At 39.9% G+C, this 24,230-nt stretch overlaps 2 protein-coding genes across 5 annotated transcripts in view; both read left to right on the forward strand.

Moving 5' to 3' along the window:
• The window catches only part of LOC121919149 (24-hydroxycholesterol 7-alpha-hydroxylase), a 45,939-nt gene extending 39,230 nt beyond the window's left edge, over window positions 1-6,709 (forward strand). For all 3 annotated transcript variants that reach the window (XM_042445442.1, XM_042445441.1, XM_042445443.1), the window contains exons 10-12: window positions 1,049-1,137; window positions 3,212-3,299; window positions 6,084-6,709. In XM_042445442.1, the coding sequence (XP_042301376.1) occupies window positions 1,049-1,137; window positions 3,212-3,299; window positions 6,084-6,155 (249 nt within the window). In that variant the 3' untranslated portion in view covers window positions 6,156-6,709. The remainder of the gene's footprint in view (window positions 1-1,048; window positions 1,138-3,211; window positions 3,300-6,083) is intronic.
• Window positions 6,710-9,779: 3,070 nt separating this feature from the next.
• On the forward strand, window positions 9,780-20,849 carry ENPP5 (ectonucleotide pyrophosphatase/phosphodiesterase family member 5). Of its 2 annotated transcripts, XM_042446643.1 has the most exons (4): window positions 9,780-9,911; window positions 13,309-14,175; window positions 17,200-17,376; window positions 19,356-20,849. In XM_042446643.1, the coding sequence occupies exons 2-4, from the start codon at window positions 13,347-13,349 to the stop codon at window positions 19,745-19,747; spliced, it is 1,398 nt and encodes a 465-aa protein (XP_042302577.1). In that variant the 5' UTR covers window positions 9,780-9,911; window positions 13,309-13,346; the 3' UTR covers window positions 19,748-20,849. The 2 variants fall into 2 exon arrangements, with proteins under 2 accessions (XP_042302577.1, XP_042302575.1); XM_042446641.1 differs by lacking the exon at window positions 9,780-9,911 and having other exon boundaries at window positions 11,208-14,175.
• Window positions 20,850-24,230: the final 3,381 nt, after the last annotated feature.

Raw genomic sequence — 24,230 nt, forward strand, 5'->3', positions numbered from 1 at the left:
ATTGCTTCTGTCTTCCACTTCAACCAGAACATTGTCCTCCCCACATTAGCCTCGAACCCGACTACTGACACTGAACGCCAACTTCATTCCCTCAATGTTAGGTGGGCTCTTGCCTTCTATCTAGAATCTCACCTTCCAGACGTTCTCACAGACTTTTCGTCTGTTATTCCACTTCAAAACTGGGACTCCCCATCACCCCCCAATGTTTCTCCAAATGGGTGACCTCCACTATCCATCTTTGTTATGAACTCCATGGGAAGATGTCCCCTGCTCGAATACAAGCCTATTCTACCAGGGCGGTAGCGGCCTCCTCTGCCTTCCTGTCAGGAATCCCCCTGGATGAAATATGCAGGGCTGCTGTCTGGTCACAACCTCTTACCTTTATCAAGCATTACAGCCTTGATACCAGACACAGACATAAAGCACCATTTGGCAGAGCGGTCCTTCTCTCAGGCATTCCCTGAGGTGGGTACCATCCCTCTTTAATAAAGAAATCACACTTATTTTCATAACTCTTTGTTTATTTGGTCTATTGCCAAGACACTTGTTCCTCCTGGGACCTCAAAAACTAATCAGTCTAACCTTTTTGTTTGTGATTCACAGAGACCACGAAGAAGGAGGACAGGTTGCCTACCTGTATCTGTAGTTCTTCGAGTGGTCATCTGCAAATTCACACAAATCCTGCCCGTCCTCCCTTCTATCCTTGTCTGCTCCTTGCGACGGATTTTGAACTGAGAAAGAGTATATGGGATGGGTGGAACTTCCACCAAAAGCTCTTCCCTAGCAATTCCAGTAGGTTCCGAGCTTTACTGCGCAGGCACAGAATAACCCATTTGTGTGAGTTTGCAGATGACCACTTGAAGAACTACAGTGAAACTTTCATATGAAACTTTTTGTTTTGCGTTGCCACCAGGACTCTTGCAATATCAAGAGAAATCTGTCAAGTGTCAATAAAAACTTTTCTGACATGTCACTGTCCAATGTAGGATGTATAATATCATTGTTTAAAAGAAATCTGATTTAGAAAAGAAAATTTTCTTTTGTATAGGACCGTTGGAAAGAAACAAATTTAGAGAAAAATACTTTCTTGGAAGGCTTTATGGCATTTGGAGGAGGGGCACACCAGTGTCCCGGAAGGTCAGTGAAATAGTTGGAGATTAATTCTAAATTCTTCAGAGGATATCTCTACGTATTATAACTCAGTCACGGTTATTTTATAAGTCCTATAGACCATCTTAAGAAAACATTGATGCATTTCCAAACTAGGTTCTTCTAATCAAGGTGAATGATGAAATTGGTACTGCATAATACTGGCAGAAAGCCTTGCAGCTGAATATCTACTAGTTTTATAGTTCTGTCTCACCATCTTCTTTTTGAATGTATTTCGGTCACAGCATATGTTTATTGAATGTTATCTTTCAATGTGCTTTTGGGTGCTATTGGACAAAGTCATGTCAAAAAGCTAACTTGAAATTGTATGCATGCTGATAATGGCACCAGAGTAGTATTTATCCCACTTTTGCTGCTATAAACATCTGTGTTAACAAATTGTTTCCCAATATTTTAACAGTTTAGAACAGGCCTTCTAGCCTTGCTTCCTCTTACAAAAATGGCCCTTTTAATGAAGATGTACATATTTTCATCAGCACAAAATGAGCTAAAATATATGCACTATTATGAAAGACAGTTTGGAGACTATGCCATAGCAGTAGAACCATCTGACCTTAGAAATGAGCCCATTCCAACTGCACCACACGATGGCAGAAATGGACATCCCACACAGAAGTGTCTGCTATCATCCACCATAAGATAAACAGAATGAAAATATTATTTTCAAATATTTCTTGGACACATTGCAGAAATAATCCAGTTTGAGACTGCTTTAACTGTCCTGGTTCAATGCTAGGGAATTCTGGGAAATGTAGTTTTGTTAGATATTTAGCCTTCTCTGTTAGAGACCTCTGGTGCCACAATAAACTACCTTTTCCAGAGTTCCATAGCACTGAGCCAGGGCAATTAAAGGGATCTCAAACTGGATTATTTCTGCAGTGTGTTTTGAACCAGCTTTTATTTTAACCTATGGTCTGGTGTGGGAGTTGTGAAAACTTTATTTTTTTGATGTAAAATATCATCTCAGGTTGACTAATAAAACAGAAAAAAGTATAATTTAGGAGGAAGCATTGAAAACCCTCTGTCTACTCATATATTTTAAAAGGTCTGTTGATTTCCTCTTTAAAAAGTTTAGGTACTATCAAATATAGTCAATTATTTGAAAAATTATAATAAAAGGTAAATTATTCCCTGTTCAGGGGTATGGTATATAGTTGTCCCTCTTTAACCACTGAGTCTGCATCCACAGATCCAACCAACTATGGTTTGAAAATATTCACACACCAAAAATTTCCACAAATGAAATCTTGATTTTGCCATTTTATATAAGGAATGCCATTGACTCGAGCACCCACAGATTTTGGTATCCATGGCAGGTTCTGAAACCAAATCCCAGTGGATACCAAGGGTCCAATGTACCACTCAGATTTGTATTTGAACTGACTAGATTTGCAAGATTCAAGTATTCCTAGTTGATTGATACAGCTATATATTTCTACTATTATTCTTTGTGTTTTTGTTAAACATCAGTTTGGAGATTGATTCAGATATGCAGATTTGCTGTAAATATACACCAGAAATCATACATAGACTAAGGCTTGAATCCCTTTGGTAATCCTGACAAGAACAGATCCATTAAATGACAGGAATTTACATAAGTGCTGCCTTAACCTTCCACAATTGACTCAGGGCCCTTTCACACTACGCAACAATTGCACTGCCATGGTTGCATCCTGGAGTGCCATCCTGGGGTGTGTAGCTTGATCAGAGACACCAGAGACATTCTACATCTGAGGCATCTAAATGCTTCTTCCACAACTGCTGACCCCAGGATTCCATAAGATGGATATTAAAGTGGAATCATAGTGCTATATTGCATAGTGTGAAATGGCCCCTAGTTTTACTTGTAACTGCCAATAGCCTCAAGGCATAATTCAGTTGAACTTAACTTCTACTGATTTTAATAAAAACAAAATAATGACTAATTTTGCACATTTATTTCAGTGGGATTTAAGTACTACTAGCTTAGAGTGCTTCCATCAAATATACCTACTGCATATATTTTGTATTTACATATTTTACTTTTTTTGCACTATTCTAGGTGGTTTGCTATCATGGAAATTCATATTCTAGTTGTTTTGTTCCTTTCCAAATATGAATGTAGCCTTTTGGATCCATTACCAAAAGAGGTATTGTTCTTTTTCTCATTTGGGGATATTTTATAATCTTTCTGATTAATTCGAAGATCAATATTTGAAGACCTTTTCATGTTTTACTTCTACTTCTTCTTTTCATGTGAAAGATAACTTTAAGAAATTCTGTCTGCCTGATCTTATAGGTACTGCATTTTGTGATGTTTCTTTCCTTGTAAAAAAATAATGAGTAAGAAATAAGACATATTTTTCCCCACATGAAAAGCACACAACAACAAATTCTCCTTCAACTATTTCTCAGTGCAGAAAATCATTTAAGTAAAAGTTAAATCTCCTAAAGTAATGTTAACACTTTTGCCTGATAAAGAAGCCAGTGGAACTTTGAAAGCTTGCATCACGTATTTTGTGCATTTTGGTTGGTCAAAGGTATCTTTGTTTTGTGGATTTTGGATGCTATTGTACTTTGCTATATATGTGTCCTAAAATGAGTTTTTGAGTTGCAAGCTAGTTTTATTTCCTGTTACAGCATGCTAAATTTTACTGAAATGAGCAAGCAAAAAATGTCCTGCCACTTTTATAAATCAAACCAGTACTTAGTAGTTTTCAGTAAACTTCAAAAATCAATACAATGACTATTTTTTTTAAAAAAAAAGGTCATTGTATTGTAGCAGATTTTTAGTACCTTAGTTCTTTATGAGGCTTTAAAAATATATACGCCCTTCAACATATCAGGGATTAGTAAACACAAGTAATCTGAAGTGTAGCCCCTTTAGAGATAGCACTTGGGCATGTCTCTCTTTGGAACACTTAGCATTCTAGGCTTGGGTGAATTAATCCTGGGATGCCCTAATGGAGATGTATGTCATAGAGTGGCCACTGTATTCCAAGACCTGGCTCTGCATAAACAACCGGGATATGTGGTGTCACCAGGAACTCAGAAATCTTTTTGGATAGAAAATAGTACCATCTGCACGTTACCATTTTCAGGTTAGAGCCCCACAATCCTGGGCCCTCACTAGAGAGCCAAAGGTAGAGACATCTTGTAGTGCCTTTGAGACTAATTGAAAGAAAGAAGTTGGCAGCATAAGCTTTTGTGGACTAAAGTCTACTTCTTCAAATGCGTCTGAAGAAGTAGACATTAATCTATGAAAGCCCCTGGCTCTCTCTACATACTGATTCATCAGACACATGACTTGAAATTCTAGAGAACCAAAGGGTTTGTTATCCAACAGATCCAAATTCACCTCTGCCCCTGGAATGTCCTAATTTAGGACCTTTTGTTGGCTACTAATGAGAAGAATGCAGCAGGCAGTAGCCTTGAGCCCACAGAGCTTTTCGGGTGCATAACTTTGGAGTAAATGGTCCCCCCACCATTGAATACCTCTCCTCCAAGTAAAAGAGACACTGTGGTAACATTCCCCAGGATCTTGAAATTAGTACAGTATTGAGCTCTCAACTGTGCAGGGAAAGTAAACCTTTTATCCAGCTCTCTGGTTGCAATATAAGAGGAAATAACATCAAATGAAAGCAAAACCAGGGAAAGTATATACATTTTAAGAGATCTTATCAGTGACAAAGTAAGAATACTGCACATATTGCCAACCAAAGAACAACATTAAACAAGCAAAATGGGAGTGGGGTAGAAGGAAGAGGTGGGTATCAAGAGCACAAACTCGTGCATGTTTTCAGCCTGCAGTGGAACAGGAGCCAGATGAATGCTCTGGGGCAAGGCATGTGCACTCCTGCCTTTGGTCTTTCAGGCAGTGTTCCTGCCTTTATCCTGTCTTCCTGGTCCAACAAGCAGGATTCCTTAACATACAAGAAGGATCAAGAACAATCAGTTCCAATTGGAATCTTTAGCTGTAAACATCATTCTTTCTTCTCTTTCCAGGATATATACGCTTGTTAACCTTTAAGTTGACCATGACTCATGGAGACCCTGTAGATGAAACATCAAGCTTTCATCATCTTTTTATTTCATCATGGTCATATATTATATCCCTCATCTGATCATACAGCATTCCCATCCTTGGTTTAAATTGCCCTTTGAAATCTCAGATTTTGTGGAAGAAATCTCATCCTTCCATTTATGCTGTCAACTTCTATTTCTTTGCATTTATTGTTAGAGTAATTGTACACTCACCCACCTATTTATGTTATGTAGATCCAGAGCAAACTAGTTTCTGAAGTCTTGACTTATTAATAATAACCGTCTTATTAAAAATAATAATTGTAAGCTGCTCTGAGAGCCATTAGGGCTGAAGGGCAGGGTATTATTATTATTAATAATAATAATAATAATAATAATTGACTGTTCTATGTTTTATTGATTTTAGTGGGATTGAAGTGCAACTAATTTAGTCAGTCCTCTGTATCCACAGATTTTTTTTCAAGCATCCACAGCCTGAAAATATTAATCAAAAATATAAAAAAACAAACCTTGATTTTGCCATTTTATATAAGGAACACCATTTTACTCTGGCACTGTATTTAATGGGACTTGAGCATCGACAGATTTTGGTATCCACAGAGGGTTGTGGAACCAAAAACCAGTGGATACCAAGGGCCCATTGTACTTGTGGAGGCTGAATTAATGTAAACTGCTTTGGGACTCAATCTTGGTTCAAAAATGCCGTATTAAATAATACCACTTTTAAAGTCTTTGTATTTCTGATTGCACAACAGAAGCAACTGAAAAGTGAAGGCTAAGCTCTGTTTGGGTTTTATCTGCTGTTACATTACAAACCTGAAAGTGGCCTTGAATTCTGTTCACAGAGATAATCTAATGTGTATCGTATACTTTTTTGTTTTGTTTTGCAGAGCCCTCTCCACTTGGTGGGGACGCAGCAGCCTGAGGGACCATGCAGAATCCGATATAAATTGAGAACATAAGAATAATTAGTGTTCCTTACTAACAGCCATAAAACCGAATAGCCATTGATTTGCTTTACTACAGTGCTTTGTGTATTTGTAAACAGACCACAGATTTCAAAACAGAAGTATAACGATATTATACAATCCATGCATTTTAAAAAAGATAGTACTAATATTTTCTGATTTTCAGCATTTACCCTGTTCTGGCCTCAACATATGTTGTGTTTAGCTGTACATCTGTCCAGTCAACTCATGTCCAACCACTGAGCTAAATATATAGTAGTTCCCATTGTCCCTATGGACAAGTAACTGAACAGTTGCATTCAGGATTTTGAATCTATTTCACCTTTTACATTTGGCTGCTCCTCTGTCCTTAATTAATTGCTTGAAGAGTTTTATCTGTCAGCCACTGACATTTTTCTTTTAGCTGCATGTAGTAGCTGCATGTAGTGGCTGAAGTGGTTAAGACGCTGATTCTGTTGATTGCAGGTTGGCAGTTCGAGGCCCAGGTGCTGCATGATGGGGTGAGCTCCTGCCACTAATACCAACTTCTGCCAACCTAGCGATTTGAAAGCATGCAATCCAAGTAAATAAATAGGTACCACTTCTCAGTGGAAAGGTAACAGCGTTTGGTGCAGTCATGCTGGCCACATGACCATCAGAGCAGTCCTTGGACAATGCTGGCTCTTCGGCTTAGAAATGGAGATGAGCAGCACTCCCTGTAGTTGGTTACAACTAGACATTCATGTCAAGGCATTACCTTTACCTTTTTAGTAGCTTTTTGCATTCTTCCTGACGATGTCCCTGCCTTTCACTTCGGAGTTCTTCTGAATCCTGGTCAATTTAGGCTTAATAGTGCACATCTATTTTTAATATTATCTTTAAATTCTACGGGGTTGTACTTCAGGTTGCATTTTGCCACATTGGCTGGCTTAGTGTTCTTCTTTAGCTTTACTCCAATTTTTGATATCAGCACTTCATGGTTTGTGGCACAATCTAGACTTGGCTTTATAAATTTTGTTTGTTCGCTGAGAGAATGGAGCCTCTCCATCTTCTGTTTTCAATTATGTAGTCTGTTTTATTTCTCTCTGGGCTATCAGTTGATGTCCATACTTACAATCACCTCTTGAGTTGCTTGAAGAATGTTTTTGCATTGAACAAACTGTTGACCTTTCAAAATTCAATCAGTCACTCTATTTCTTCATTTCTTGATCCTAGAGTCTAGACCAAATTTTCCTACAATCTTTGCTGTGTTTCCTATTTTTGCATTTCAGTTGCCTATGACTGACAAGTCCTGCTTTGTTGTGTGGTCAATTTCCTCCTGGACTCCCGCATCGAATCTTTCAATTTCTTTCTCTGTAGTTAGAGCATAAACTTGAATTAATAGGTTTTTGCTGAAGTGTTATTGATATTATTTTATCAGACTTTGCATTATATGCCTTGACTACTTTTGCTCCAGTTGCATGAGACACATAGACCACAAAGAATGAGTTGTGTACTTGTAATGGTGGTTGAGTGTTGATTGGTACTCTCACACAACCTGCCTTCAGATTCGGGTCCATATTGTCTTCTCCTTGGCAGTCTTTGAAATTGAGAGAAGAGTAACTTTGACACATTAGGGCACATGTGGGTCACAGAGAAGAAAGAGGGTTCTCCCCAAGCCCATAGAGCTAGAAATTTCTGGTCATGATCTCTGCACAGGCAGGTAGCCCATTTGTGTGAGGGAACAGATAACCATGCTAAAAAGCACAATTACAGGCCTGATACAAATGGGCATGAAGCACCATGCTGGTGCTGATTTTAGGGTTAGAGACTGCGCACCAACTGCATGCTCCCTAACCCTAACATGGTGTGGTGCAGTAACAATGGCGTTGCCCCATGGACACGGGCACCGCCATTGTTATGTAAGCGCCGCATGACGTATGGCGCTTACATAGTGGCGCACTCGTTACGTTGGCCTTGCGCCACAAAAAGAACCTGGGGTTTCTGGGTTCTTTTTCCTCAGTACAGAAGCCGTGCGGTTTGGCGGCTGTGGCTTCGTTCCGGAGGAAAATAGGCCACCCTTTTTGGTAAGCAGCCTATTAATCCATCTTTGGCAGAAGCGTCAAGAAATTCGTGGTGCATATTTTAGCAGCAGGCATGCCAAGTATGATCCTATCCAGAAGTGGATATCTTCGCTTTAGTGGGTCACGTCAGTCATTGATCAGAATGGAGACTTCAGTCAAGCAATAAGACGATGACTAGGAATGGGGATGACGGCTATAAAAGAATTGGAAAAGATCCTAAAATGTAAAGATATACAACTGAGTGTGAAAGTTAGAATCCTATAAGCCATTGTTTCCCCTATTATCATGTATGGTTGTGACAGCTGGACAGTGAGGAAAGCAGATGGGAGGAAAATCAATTCATTTGAGTCGCGGTGTTGGAGAAGAGTGCTGAGGATCCCATGGACAGCCAAAAGGACAAAGAAATGGGTCCTAGAGCAGATCAAGCCAGAAATCTCCCTGGAAGCCAAGATGATTAAACTGAGGCTGGCCACATCCTGAGAAGGCACTACTCACTGGAAAAGACAACAATGCTAGCAGAGGTGGAGGGAAGAGAGAGGAAGACCCCATGCTAGGTGGATGGACTCTATTCAGGTCACAGGCATGAATTTACAGGGCCTAAGCAGAGCAGTGGAAGATAGGGAGTATTGGATACCTGTCATCCACAGGGTCACCAGGAGTCGGGATTGACTTGAGGCTGGTTACCAACATAAGTCAGTAGTCAGCATCATGGCATCTTTCTTCTCTACTCAGCTCACTTTGCAAGCAGCATGCACATATGAGCAGTCCAAAGTGGACCTCTTTAGAAAGAACTGGTGCAAGGCTGCTCTTTCTATGCTTGCAAATCACGCAGACCGCACTTGATCCAAGGAGGGCCCACTCATTCCATAGGCGAGCCTTGGGACTGCGCAGGTGCCAAGACGTAGTCCCAAGCAAGCCTTGTAAGAACTGACAAAAGAGCAGACCCCTGGCTGAGCTGCAGGACTCATCTGTGGCTGGAAAGTGCTGAGTGTGGTGGTGTTAAAAGGTGTGGGTTCTCTTTAGACCAGTTCTGCTGCTGCTACTGCTGTTTTTTTTACTAGCTCTTGATCCATTTCAGAGATCAGTTCAAAGTAATACATTTACATGCCACTGCAAGCTTGTTTTCTGCTGCTCCAGAGAACAGGACCCCATGGAGCAATGGGGGCAAGCTCCAGGAAAAGAGATTCCAGCTCAACATTAGGAGGAACCTCCTGACAGTCAGGGCTGTTGGGCAGTGGAACAAACTCCCTCAATGGAGTGTAGTGGAGTCTCCCTCCCTTTAAACAGAGACTGGATGGCCCTCTGCCAGGAGTGCTTTGACTGAGAGTTCCTGCATGGCGGAAAGGGGTTGGACTGAGCCTTTTCTCTACTACGATTCTATGAAGCAGAGCCAACAGAAGGCGACCACACTTCCCCGCCAGGGGGCGCCAGCAGGTGTCCTAATAAGGGGAGGTCTAGGCACCGTAAAATGCGACTGCGCAGGCGCAGCTGTCATCTTGGATGACACACGGCCCAGCTGCCGCGGGGGCGATAGTGGCTGACTGCGCCTGCGCAATCGGACGTGGCCGAGCTTTCAGGGGAGCGTGGCTTTAGGCACGGAGTGGGCGTGGCTACGTCCGGAGAGGGCGGGGCTTCTGTGTTTAGACAGCAGCGATAGGGGAAGGAAGGAGGCCTACGTTGCTGTTGCTGTTGTTGGTTCTGTGGAAAGGTATGGCGCTTCCTCTGCTGCCCTTGACCCCCGCATCAGGAGCAGCAGCCACACTGGAGAGATCACCCGATTTGGTACCGCTTTAACTCTCTTTCTGGCTCTTTGCTATGGCATTCTGGGAGTTGGAGTTTGTCCAACTCCCAGAATGCCATAGCAAAGAGCCAGAAAGAGATGCACTCTTACAGCGCTGCTGTTCCATTTTGACTGCTCTGGCTGCTTCCCGTTGCATTCTGGGATTTGCAGTTTAAGGAGGGGCGTTGAGACTAGTCCTCAGGCCTCACTGGACTACAAGCCCCAGAATGCAACAGGAGGCAGACAGATCAGGAGAAGTGGAACAGCAGCGCCATAAGAGTGAAGTAATCTGTGTGACTTCGCCTTAAGACTCAGAGGTGGGCTAAATGCAGCCTGGTGGTGGTCTCCCACCCAAGGACTAACCAGGGCTGACCCTGCTTAGCTCCCAAAATCAGGTGCCTTTCAGCTTTATCTGAACTTCCTTGAAGGATAGAGGCAGAGATGAAAGGAGAAAGGTTTATGCTACAGTTGTCCCTCCACATTTGCACCTTTGACTTTTGCTGATTCGATTATTCTCAGATTTGATCTAGGAATCTTAAGTCCTCCAGTGCAAACATCAAAACATAGGTCACCTTGTCCTTACGTATCTTCATCCTTAAAGTGATTATATCGACTGCTATCGATCACTAAGAACTTCCACAATCTCATACCTACTCAAAGAAAATCCTTCCTCTGAACCTATGTCTCCTTATCTATTCTTCATCATTCTTCTATTCAAAAAGTGGGATTAAACTACTGACAATATTAAAATGATTTAAAACTACATTTAAACATGATAAAATTACATGGAATGATAAAAAAAGGAATTAAAACAGTTCAATCTAAATGCAATGCAGCATCCTCAGCCCATCCAAACAACAACAACAACAACAACAACAGCTTTTCATTTTAAAAGCCTGCCAGGAGGGAAAAGTGGAGGGACAACAGAGGAGGCTATTCTGGTTTCCCTGAGAAGGGAGTTCCAGGGGTTTATCAGACAAGGGAAATTGGAAGTATAATCCAATGGCAATCCAAATGCAATCATGGGGTTTAACGTTATTGCGTGATAGACTACCACACACAATTTCAGGCAATAGGAAGTCAGTCTGAACGCAATCATGGGGTTTCGCGTTATTTGGTGAGAGGTGATCACATGCAATTTCGGGCAATGGCAAGCTATTTTTGGGCAATGGGAAGTCAGTTCGAGTGCAATTCACATTCACGTAAATTCGCTGAACTAGCGAATTCACATGATTGCATTCTGGCACCACTTTCTTTTCATTTGAAATTAAGAGGAATGCCTCCCGTGTGATAAACTCTCCAGAGTCAAGGGGCAGCCACTGAAAAAGCTGAAAATCTCATGTCCAACTGTGCCTGGGATGATGTTGAGACTGGGATGATGATCTCGGGGCACAGACAAGCTGTCTAGGGAGATGCAGGTTCTGCTAGATAGCCTTGATCTGAAACAAATGGTTTCATGTCTCCACTCCTAGGATTAAATAAGTACTGTTTTGAATGCCTGGACAGAAATGGGATGCTAGGGAGGGATTTCAAAAAGGTGGGGAAGGGAAATGGAAGGTCCTGCTCAAGCCTTTGGTGACATAATGAGTCTCCTGAAGAGGGTGGGATATGAATGTGGCTCTGAAAACTGATTCGGAAAGAATCATAGGGACTTGTGGATGGACCCACCACACCTTTTCAGGGTATGGTGCCCCACCTGCTTATCCCTTGAGTTTCCACTGGGAGAAAGAAAGGGGGAAAGAAAACCTTTTCCCCACACACCAGAGCCACCTTTCTCTCACTGTCATGCTTTGTAACACTAAATGCTCAGCTTTGGGACTGGCAAGCAGTCTCTAAACTGAGGTTTATAGTACTAGCATAGGACCAGAAGATGTTATGGTGAGAAGAAAAATATTTCCCTTCCCACATTGCTATAAAAGCCCTACTGAGTTCCTGTTCCAATCTGAATAGAATCATAGAATTGTAGAGTTGGAAGAGACCCCAACGGCCATTCAGTCAAACCCCCCTGCCATGCAGGAACTCTTAATCAAAGCATCCCCGACAGAGAGAGAGGATGAGTCCCAGACTCAACAAGAATCCAGACCAGGCAGATACCAGCTGATGCAGAGCCGCCATACTGCATAGGCCTTGATATAAAATACCTCCTGTTGATATCCTGACATGTCACTTGGTGAAGTGGAAAAAAAGAGACCTGTGTTCCTTCAAGCACTAACTCGGGCACTGATGACAACTTCCCATTTACACTTGTACAAATCTGCTACTTCCTGCAAACCTGAAAAAGAACTCAGTTCATTTTTTAAAATATTCCATCATATTGTATATATCGGTGATGGCGAACCTATGGCACGCGTGCCAGAGGTGGCACTCAGAGCCCTCTCTGTGGACACATGTGCCATCGCTCTAGCACAGTTTGCCAGTGTTTGTTACTAGAAAGCTAGAGAGACACGGCACTTTGCAATAAATAAGTGGGTTTTGGGTTGCAGTTTGGGCTCTCGGCCTGTGAAAGGTTCACCATCACATATATATGGACCATGTAATTTAGTCAGGCACTGTGAGAAAACAAAACACTTGCAACTTTCTCCAGTCAGTGTCTGCATCTTCTTTTTCCTAAGATAGTCATGGCAACTGCTTCCAAGGAATTGGATGGTGTATTTTGGCAAGCCCTGACATTGTACTTTTCAAAGAGTAGGAACAAGAAAAACACTGTTTTTTTCTTGAACTGCTTTGTGTCCCTTGTAGAAGGACATTTTCATGATGTACTGTTCTGGGTGTATGCTATGGCATAAAAAACCAGCTATACGTGTGTGATGAATTTTGAAATATAATACTTCATATTCTCATTTAGAGATCTGTTGTAGATTGGTGCTATAGAGGAAAGTGGGCTAGGCTTTTGACCTGATCAACATTTATTGCCTTATTCTTGCAATGTGTCTCACTTTCTTCAATAACTTTAAAATACTACTAGGTTTTATTAATCTGCAGTGTTGTTCCTGGAACTATTGATCTTTATTGCAGTTTGCCTATTCTCCACTTGTGATACATTAAAGTTGGTAGCGGAAGAGTAATGGGTAAGTAATCCTGCAATTCAACAAGCTTAAAACTTGTGCACTGCAGCAATACATCTGCAAAACAAGAGGTTCAAGCTGTTTAGGTAAGCAAGTTAACTTTGTTAACCAAGGAAAGCCAAAAATTACCTAGGAGCATAAATTAATCTGATTCTTTCTGAAACCAAATCAGACGCTGAGTGTGAATGTACAGGTAACATTGATTTAGAAACATTTTACTTGTTAATCTCTACAATTTGTTTTGCATTTTTATTGTACAGATACTAACCTTGTGTCTGGGTCAACATTTCATGCAAGAATGACTTCCAAAGTCTCTTGGAGATTCTTGGTAATCTGTACACTCTTTTTCCCAATGACTCTTTGTTTTCTGCAAGACCAGAGAAGAGTGTTACTTGTATCTTTTGATGGGTTTAGGTGGGACTACATCTATAAAGTCCCAACACCAAATTTCCAGTACATCATAAAGAATGGTGTTCATATTAAACAAGTTACCAATGTGTTTATTACTAAGACATATACTAATCACTACACAATGGTGACTGGACTCTATGCAGAGAGCCATGGTATAGTTGCTAATGAGATGTATGATCCAATTTTGAATGAGACTTTTTCCATGAACCACATGACTATACATAATTCTAAATTTTGGGAAGATGCTTATCCAATATGGATCACTAATCAAATGCAAGGACATAGAAGTGGAGCTGCAATGTGGCCTGGAACAGACGTAAAAATACATGGTGTCTTTCCCACACATTATATGCTTTACAATGAATCTGTTAGTTTTCAAGAGAGAATTTCCAAGCTTGTTGAGTGGTTTATGTCCAAAGAGCCCATAAATCTTGGATTACTCTATTGGGAGCAGCCAGATGACATGGGACATATATTGGGTCCAGAAAATCATCTTATGCGGGCAGTGATTAGTGATATTGATAATAAGCTGGGCTATCTTGTGTCAGAACTGAAGAAAGCAAACTTGTGGGATACGCTGAATATCATCATCACAAGCGACCACGGAATGGCACAGTCCTCAAGGGACAGGATCATAGAGCTTGATCGTTATGTGGACAGAAGCCTCTATAGAATGATTGACCATTCACCTGCTGTTGCTATTTTACCTCAGGAAGGTAGGAGATAGAAGAGACAACTTTGCTTTGCTTTAGGTTAAAATCAGAAAGGCGAGGAGTGGGAGCCTAGTTTATTGGGATGTTGGGAGTGTGCATTCCATTTAAAGGATTCTAAATCCATGTGCCACTGCCTATATTGATACTGTATATGACAATAGTATGTGGAGTAAATGGGAACCATAGTGGCATTGGCATTGTGCCTATGCTAAGAACCTCCTAACATATGCTGCAGGTCTTCATGGAACCTGGTATAGCCACCTGGGTTTTTGCTCATCCAGTTTCTTTAAATCTTTAAATTGTATAATCATGATGCAATCTTACAGTTTGCTTCTTCTGATTTTGGGAGATTACTGAGCATTATCAGCTTAAAATGCAAGTGTTTATGAAGTCTTTAACTACCAGTAAACTGTATATAGCAGACAGCTATACACCTCTGACACAGCGGTGCATTACAGATTGCTTTAGACAGATTCTGATTTTGTATCAAGGGAAAAATAGGTTGGATATCTCAAAGCATATTGCATTGAACTATGACATCTTGATAAAGACTAAAAAAATAAAGCATTTTATTTCAATATCAAGAGAACACTTAAAGTTTTAAAGAAGTAATGGTTTAACAGAAAATAATAGGCTATTAGGACTACAAGTCTTTAATAGTAGGAAATGTATAGGAATTATTATTTTCTGTTAGAAAATAATAATTATTTTCTCCACTTAGGAGTGCTTTCACATGATATATGTCAGCTTTCCTCTAGCACATGTGAATAGGTTGTTTGGCTCACAGGTCCTGGTGACCTTCTAGATGGTGAAAAAGTGACCTCACTCTAAAGCGAACATACTGTACTTATAACTTGTGTGTGTTTAGTGCTGACATACCTAATATTTTCTCTCTGGCCTATTAGGTTCACAGTCTCAACTTCTTTAAATTAAAACAGAGAAAAAGGCTTAAACATGCATCTTTAAATGCTAGATAATGCAGTTCTGAAGCATATCACTAAAAGTCTACTGAATAAATCTACAGTATATGCATTTTCTGGACACCTGTCAGGTTTATTGATGTTTATATCTGATGCACTATCTTTGGTTCACTAATACATAAAATTTCTGCATCCATTGGATCTTTGTGATAAAGATTGGCTCAGTGATTAAAAAAAAAGACTCAGCATTTCTGCTATAGACAGCATACAGTTTATCCTGTCAGTTAGTCTTTGATACCAGCTCCTGAGAATTCATTGTGAACTTGTCTGTATAATACTATTTTTAATTATTCACATCTGCAAATTCTTAATAGTAGGTTATTAAATGTTTTCATTTGTTTTTTTATTTATTTAGGTATTTATATCCCACCCTTCAGCCCTAATGGCTCTCAGGGCAGCTTACAATTATTATTTTTAATCAGACATTTCCCTGCCCTCAGGCTTACAATCTAAAAGACACGACACAAAAGGAGAAGGGAATGGTGGAGGGAAAGGGGATGAGGTCCAGTGGTTCTTCTCTCCCTCTGAGGCCTGGACCAAGGCAGATGGAGTGGAGGGAGGGCTCTTCCTTCTTCCAGGCTAGTCCTGATGGAGCTTTTTTTTTACTTGTACTTTACAAAATTCTTGCCTATGCAAAACCGGTCTCTCCCCCCCCCCCCCCAGTTTTCAATAAGAAATAATTACCAGTATTAAATTTTGCAATGATTTGGGGGCAATTTCAGCAGGTTTGGGGACCCCTTCCCCCTTCAACTGTTTACTAAGGCAGTACAGGGGGAGTTCTGGTTTATTTCCTTGTTATGTTCAAGTTTAGGGTTCCACAACAGCAATTCTTTGTAGACTTACGTTGCTTAAATCCTGTTGAAGTCAGTGGGAGCTGAGCAGGTTGTGTGCAACACTTTAGCCTTTAATGGGAACTAAAAAATGAATGCCCAGTTGTTGTTTGTTCTTGTTTAACCAATCCCAGAATGTGTGACAAACACTTCTGCATTCCTTCCAGACCAAGAAACATGATGTTATTAAACTGCTGTCCCTAAGCTAAGAACACTCTCGATCTCTGAAGCAGAGGCTGCTGTTGTGGGATTCTTAAAAGTCTGGACTTTCTCTCAATAAGTCCACTGGCTTTACAGAGCAGAGGGACAACAGGACCCAGAAGGCTGAGAATCCAAAACTGTTTATTTTCCGGCAAAAAGTCCCCAGTGGAAATTCAGGTTCCAAATACTGAGGCGAAGAACCAAAGAAAATGGCTGTTCATAGAGTAATGTCAACAAGGAGGTCTCTAACAATACATTCTATTGGCTGGTTCAAAGTGCAGACGTACAAAACTTTCTTACAATCAGGACACAGATTTTTGAATATTTTAAAATACATTTTAGGCACAATTGGAATATTCCATCACTCCTTATCACCTATGTGTTGTTCCCCCCCCCCCCAAAGATGCTGCTTCTAGTTGTTTTGGCTTTCAAAGTAAACTAGACACCTTGATGCGTGCAAAGGTCAAATTGTTCTATAAACATTTCTATTGTAAATCCTGTTCAGCATTCTCTCTCTCTCGCAAAACCTTGACTCCAAAAGCTCAATTCTATATATCCATAGTGCAGCCATTTCTATAAATCTATACTGGGGATATTAATCATTAAAATCCATCCATCTCACTGCTAAAAATGACTTCCATTGTCCAGGAATAAAAGCAAATGTTTATGTCTCTTCTAGCATCATTCCACATGAATAAATCTGTACATCCACATGTTCTGTATGCTATAAATAGCACAAGCACATTCTTTACCTTATAAGAAGTCGTTGGTAATTTGATAAATCTTTTCTAATTTGCTTAATGAAAAGCCAACTGATTTCATTAGGAAGCATATTATAAATGACAAAAGATAAGAAACTGAGTTTCATGAAAATGCTACAGGTTTATATTAGTTGGATATGTTAATAACTATACATTTCTTGACTACCTGTATGGTTTTTGTGCTTTTTGAAGCATGTAAAATAAGTAATATGTCAGGATCCTAGTATTAAATCCTTCTTTTTGATTTATCCAAAGGCAAATTTGATGAAGTATACAGAGTTTTAGACAATGCTCATCCACATATGACTGTCTATAAGAAAGAGGATATTCCACCTAGACTTCATTACAAACACAGCAATAAAATTCAACCCATCTTAGCAGTTGCTGATGAAGGATGGGAAATCTTGCAAAACAAGTCTGATAAGTTTTTATGTAAGTATTCTTCCATTCAATTTTGGCCTATTTCACAGATTTATTCCAGACGTTTAAATTTGCACTGAAAGCCAATATGATGCAGCAATCTGGAAGTGGAAAGCTAGCTGAAATTTTCTGTTCCCTGTCAGTCTTACTGATTGACAGAAAGAGCTCATGATATTTTGCAACCTGAGATGGAACAGCAAATGGCATTCCCCCACCCACCATGAAATTAATATTACCCAAGACCAGTCAAATTATTCTGTCCCTTCAAGCACAACAATAATATATTAAGCAATTAATTATTTATTTGTTAACGGCATGAGGTGTCTGCATTACTGTGTTTAAAGGTAGTCTGATTTACCTCACAGGGTTACTATAAGGATAGACAAGAATTGTAAACAGTGTTTCAAACTAAACATTATTCTAAAAAATGGGAATAAAAAGGACTTTAACTGCAAAGTCCCATTGAGACCATTACATGGAATATAAAGTAATTATTTTGTAGTGTGTTTATGGAGTACACCTAAGTACTGTACTCCAAGAGAGTGCTTGAAAAGAGGGATTAATTCTTTAAAGTGGTTCAAAAACAAGAAAGATATTTATCTTTAAAATTCACAATTCAAAAAAGATGTTGAGAAGCTGGAGCATGTCCAGAGGAGGGTGACTAAACTGGTGAAGGATCTGGAAACCATGCCCTATGAAGAGTGACTTAGGGAGCTGGGGATGTGGAGAAGAAATTGTTAAGAGGTGATATGATAGCCCTGTTTAAGTATTTGAGGGGGTATCACATTGAGGATGGAGCACAGGAAAAGAAATTCCACCTAAACATTAGGAGGAATGCCCTGACAATAAGAGTTGTTTGACAGAGGAACACACTCCCTCAGAAAGTGGTGGAGTCTCCTTCTTTGGAGGTTTTTAAACAGTGGCTGGATGGCTATTTGTTGAGGATGCTTTGATTGAGAGTTCCTGCATGGCATAATGGGGTTGGACTGGATGGCCCTTGTGGTCTCTTCCAACTCTATAATTTTGTACATCAGTTTTCATAATTTTTTTAAAAAATGAACAGCAATTTGGACTTACAGTGGGCCCTCGGTATCCACTGGAGTTTGGTTCCAGAACCCCTCATGGATACCAACATCCAAGAATGCTCAAGTCCTATTAGTGTCTCTATGTAAAATGACGAAAATCTCAAAAGTTTGCTTTTTGAAATTTTAAAAAGTATTTTCAAGGTGTGGTTGGTTGAATCTGTGAACACAGAACTCATGGATACGGAAGTTCATCTGAATTAATCTCTCACTCTTCTACTGTATACATAATGTATACATACTTTTTCCACAGTTAAGTTTTGTTCAGGAATGAAGGTATGAATCATGAGATTATAGAGCCTTGTTTATGTTTATGAACAAGCAGAAGTGCCAGATCTTTTTGCATTTGACAATCATGTTGGTGATGTCCAAATTAATATTTAGAAGGTTGTATTTTGGTCTAAGAAGATTTTTAATATGCCATAATCTAGTGTGCTGTTTTTCTATTTTCTTTCATTATTACATGCTCAGTTATCTTCCATGGGGATTTGTGTAAAGTACAAAGTCTTTTGGTAAATAAATGCAAAAGTCAGTGTTGATGGGATGACGTTGTAGTGAAATATGACAAACTGGTAAATTTATTGCAGTCTTCTCTTTCATCATTACGTTGTAGAATTATATAAATTATTCCAGTCAGAACAGATGTCACATCACACATTTCCTGTAAGCCTGCAAACTACGCTAATTAAAGAATGTTTGTTCATAGGACTGAGTTTAAATAAGAGAGTATGGACTAAAGTTCCTGCACTTTTCTACTGTGCCAATAAAAACTACTGCAATAGATAACTCTACAGGACTACATTCTGTATCAGTTGCTTTCTGAGAAAGAGGTGTAGTAAGCCAAATGTTCTCTTGAAATTTTTATGATGGTTTCAGATGGCACTGAATTTGAACTTCTGTTCTTTCTAGTAGGTAACCATGGATATGATAACTTACTACCAGAAATGCATCCTATGTTCTTAGCCCATGGGCCTGCCTTTGCAAAGAACATCACCAAACAAGCAATGAATTCCACAGATGTATATCCCCTGTTGTGTCATCTGTTGGGAATCAATCCACTGCCCAACAATGGATCACTTGAAAATGTGAAAGATCTACTTGTTAGTTCAGTCCCAGAAGAGCTACAATATAGAACCACAACATACCAGCAAGAATCATATGTCTGTTTCATAGGAGTTTTTCTTGGCAGCATACTTGTGTTTGTTTTCCTTCTGACGTTCATAAGGCATTTAACTTACAGTCAGATTCCAGCCATAGGAGTGCAAAATGTTGAAATAACTCAGCCATTACTTCAGGCTTAATATGTTTAAAAGACGACACTGCTCTGCTTTTTGATAATTTTCAATCTTTGGTTCAACAAAACCTTTCTCAAAATTGTGTATGTGAATACACAGAAGCTAGACAGGCTTGTAATTAATAACTTTTTGAAAGATGGAAAATTCTTAAAGGGTAATATGGAAGGATATAGTTATGAATTTTACATTGGTATGCAATTCTAGAGTTAGAGCCAGCACTGTGTAGTAGTTTGAGCATCTGACTACCACTCTGAAAAATAGGATTCAAATCTGTGCTCGGCTATACAAACCCACTAGGTGATCTTGGGGAAGTTACAATTTTGTAGCCTCAGTGGAAGGCAAAGACAAACCCCCTGTGAACAAAACCTGTCAAGAAACCCCATAATAGGTTCACCTTTGGGTTACCATAAGTCAGATACAACTTGAAGGCACACAACAAAAATACAACTAAATCACTGGAGGTTCAGGGAGAAAATAATCTCATATGCACTTTTTGTAAGTATTCTGGGTTGGATCAAGATTTCTCTGAGTACAACTTAAGGTTTGTTGTTGAAACAAAATTATTTAGAGTGGGGAAAGTGAAAAGAACAGCAAAAAGCCCTAAAATGATCGTTCCAGATTTGGAAATGAACATTAAAATGGTGAACGTAGTTCAACGTAAACAAGTATAAAAAGATGAATATGCAAAGGGTTGTAAACTCACACACTGCTGTAAACTCACACAACTGTTGTTGACTGATCAGGTAATAGACTGGGTTTATAGTGGACAGCTTGATGAAAACGATCTAATGTTCAACTGCTGTGGAAAAAACAAAGTCCATGCTTGGAATCAATGGTTAAGGTATTCAACATATAGTCCGCCCTCCCTTTCTGCAGGGGATCCGTTCTGGACACACAACACCCCCGCGTAAGGGAAAAAATGCAGATACTCAAGCCCCATTCAGTTGAGTGGGGCTCGTGCCGGCAGTAGCATGTGCGCCATTGCTTTTTCTGGCATGCGGCACCGGAGCTTCCAGTGCAGCTTCCAGCATACGCTGGAAGCTGCATAAGAGGCGCCTGGGCGCACTGTAAAACTACCAGAATCATAATGCTTTATGATGCAATCCAAGAAGCAACCATACAGTGGTTCCTCGGGATACGAAATACCCAGGTTACGAAATTTCCGGGATATGAAAAAATCCCATAGGAAATAATTGTTCCGGGTTACGAATGTTTTTTCGGGTTACGAAAAAATTTTTGGTGCTTTTCGGCGCTATTTCACACGAAATCGCGGCTTTTCCCCATTAGCGCCTATGGGTTTTTCGGCTTACGAAGCCTTTCGGGTTACAAAAGCGGCCGCGGAACGAATTAATTTCGTAACCCGAGGCACCACTGTACTTGGATTGTTGCATAAAACTAGAGTTGGAAAGGACTTGGGGGTAATTCAATCCAAGCTTCTGCCAGTGTGGGAATCTGTAGCTAAAAGTGTATGCAACTCAAAATGGATATTGTAGCTAGAACAGGTGTCAAAAAGGCAACTAAAATGACAAGATGCTGGAACACCTTCCTTGTGTAGAAAGCTTTGATGCTTTTTAGGTTAGAGAAATGGGGGGGGGGGCATGACAAGTATACAAAATACTGTGTTGATGGAAACAGTGCATAGGAAGATAGTTTTTCCTATCTCACAACCCGAGATGTCATCTGTCAAAACTCTTTTGAGAATTCCTGGAGAACAGGAGAGATCCCAGCAGACTGGAGGAGGGCAAATGTTGTCTCCGACTTCAAAAAAAGCAAATAAATAAATACACGAAGGAAGGGGGGGAACCCAAATGATTACTGTCCAGTCAGCCTGACATCAATACCAAGAAAAATTGTAGAGCAGATAATTAGACAGTCTTTAAGCAGTTAGAAATGTGATTACTAACAGTCATTGTGGGTTTCTCAAAAACAAGTTATGTCAGACTAATCTCTCTCTCTTGATAGAGTCAAAAGGTTGGTAGATGAAGGGAATGGTGTAGATATACTGTATTTTGATTTCAATAAGGTCAGACAAGGTCCCTCATGATACTCGTGCAAAAAAAGCTAGTAAAAAGTAGACTAGACAAATTAGGTGGATTTGTAATTAGTTGACCAGTGGAATCCAAAGCAATGGCTCCTTTTCATCCTGGAGAGAAGTGACCAGTGGGGTGCCTCAGGGTTCTGTCCTGGGCCCAGTGCTATTTAACATCTTTATCAATTACTTGAATGAACTCCTGTCCTCCAGAATATTGTCTCCCCCATATGTATAACTCAGCTGAGAGACAGCCTGGAGGTTTCTCAAAGAAAGATCATGTCAGACTCTCTCGTCTCTGTAATTACCAGCTTGGTAGATGAAAGAAATGCTGTGGATGTAGCATATCTTAATTTCCATAAAGCCTTCAACAAGGCCCTCATGATATTCTTGCAAAAGGTTAGTACAGATGGCCACCCAGCCTCTGTTTAAAGACCTCCACAGAAGAAGACTCCACTACTCTTTGAGGGAGTGTATTCTACTGTTGAACAGCTCTTGTCAGGAAGGTCCTCCTAATGTTGAGCTGGAATCTCTTTTCTTGTAGTTTGAATCCATTCATCTGTGTTCCAGTCTCTGGAGCAGCAGAAAACAAGCTTGCTGTATCCTCAATATGACACTTCTTCAGATACTTAAACAGGGCTATAATATCATCTATTAACAGTCTCTTTTCCAGGCTAAACATACCTACTTCCCTAAACAGCTCCTCATAGTTCATGGTTTCCAGACTTTTTACCCTCCTCTAGATTCACTCCAGCTTTTCAGTATCTGCCTATCCCCCTTGGATTGTGGTGCCCAGAACTGGCCACTGTATTCTAGGGGCAACCTGACCAAAGCAGAACAGAGTGGCACTATTATCTCCCTTGATCTAGCACTACTATTGATGCAGCCTAGAACCATGTTGGCCTTTGTAGCTGCTGCATCACACTGATGTCTCATGTTCAACTTGTGGTCCACTTGGACTAATAGATCCCTTTCACATAGAGTCTTGTTAAGCCAGGTGTCCCCCATCCTATATCTATGCATTTCATTTTTTCTGCCTAAGTGCAGTACGTTACATTTCTCCTTGCTGAAATTCATTTTGTTAGTCTCTATTGGGAGAAGAGCAGGATATAAGAAAATAATTAAAATAATATTAATAGTTTTGACCCAGTATTCTAATCTATTAAGGTTATTTTAAATTTTGATCCTGTCCTCTGAAGTATTTGGTGTCATCAGCAAATTTCATAAGCAGGCCCTCTAGTCCTTCATCTAAAGATGTTGATTGGACTGGACCCAGAACAGAACTCTGTGGTACCCCACTGGACACTTCTCTCCAGGATGCGGAGGAGCCATTGCTGAGCATCCTTTGAGGCAAAAGGACTGGGATTTGTTCTCCAACTCTATCATTGGAGAATCTTGCTTGTTACGGCACCTAAACCTGTCTCCACATAGGGAATTAGAAGTTTTTTGACAAACAATATTTTCTTCTTCTAAAGTGGCTTGTAGCCTCACACAGGACAGAGATGGCCAGGATCTCAAATGAAGATATTTTGTTGCTGTTGATGAAATCAAAAATCATTTGTCTGGCTTTTACTGCCCTTTGTCCTCAGTCCCTTTGTAGCCAAGAAGGGGTTGGGAGTTTGCTTTCATCAAGCTTTCCTCAAGACTGTGTTAAAGCATCAATGTAAGGCAACATCTTAAGAGGCAGATCTGTGACTCTGACATTGTCACCTTTCATCTATGTATGATTTTTCATCAGAGAATGTAATGATTCCAAAGAAGGTTATTCTTCATGTTAAAGGTGTTACTACTCTTTTACTTCAGCCTAGAAAAGTATATGCATCTTAAGTCATGGAAACCCCACTGTATGACCTTGAGCAAGTCATACTCTCAGCCTTGGAGGAAGGCAATTGTCCCTTTGAACAATTCTTGCCAAGAAGCCGCCATAAGTCAGAAATGAATTGAAGGCACACAATAAGAGGTATGCATCTTCCTGAGACAGTGCCTATACTTGCAGTTGCAGTGTCTCCTTTTAATATATTTTCATCCTTAGGAGAATGAAGTAATACAGTGGTCTATATGAAGTTTAAACTCCCTGTCCAGGAGAGTAAATTTTGGGGAATGGCGATATGTTTGATAATAGGCTATAAGACTTATCAGTTAATCATTATTGCAAACGCAGTACATGGGGTATATATCCCATTGGAAGAAATAATAACTATATTATTATGCTTGACAATAGTTGTATCAAGGGAAATAATGATAGTGAAATAATGATAGGCATCAACTGAATAAATTAAAGGTAGAAGAGAAGATGCCTCAGTAAAGACTATCTATGTAACATCTCAAAGGAAGAGGAAGATTAAATCAGGTGCAAAATAGGAGATAGGTTTATGCATAGAAATAACTCTCAGGTTCCAAGGAAATTAGTGCTGGATAAGAACTAAATAGTAATAATTTATCCTCTTAAATAGGAAAATC

This window comes from Sceloporus undulatus, chromosome 1 (genome assembly GCF_019175285.1).
Source record: "Sceloporus undulatus isolate JIND9_A2432 ecotype Alabama chromosome 1, SceUnd_v1.1, whole genome shotgun sequence".
NCBI lineage: Eukaryota > Metazoa > Chordata > Lepidosauria > Squamata > Phrynosomatidae > Sceloporus > Sceloporus undulatus.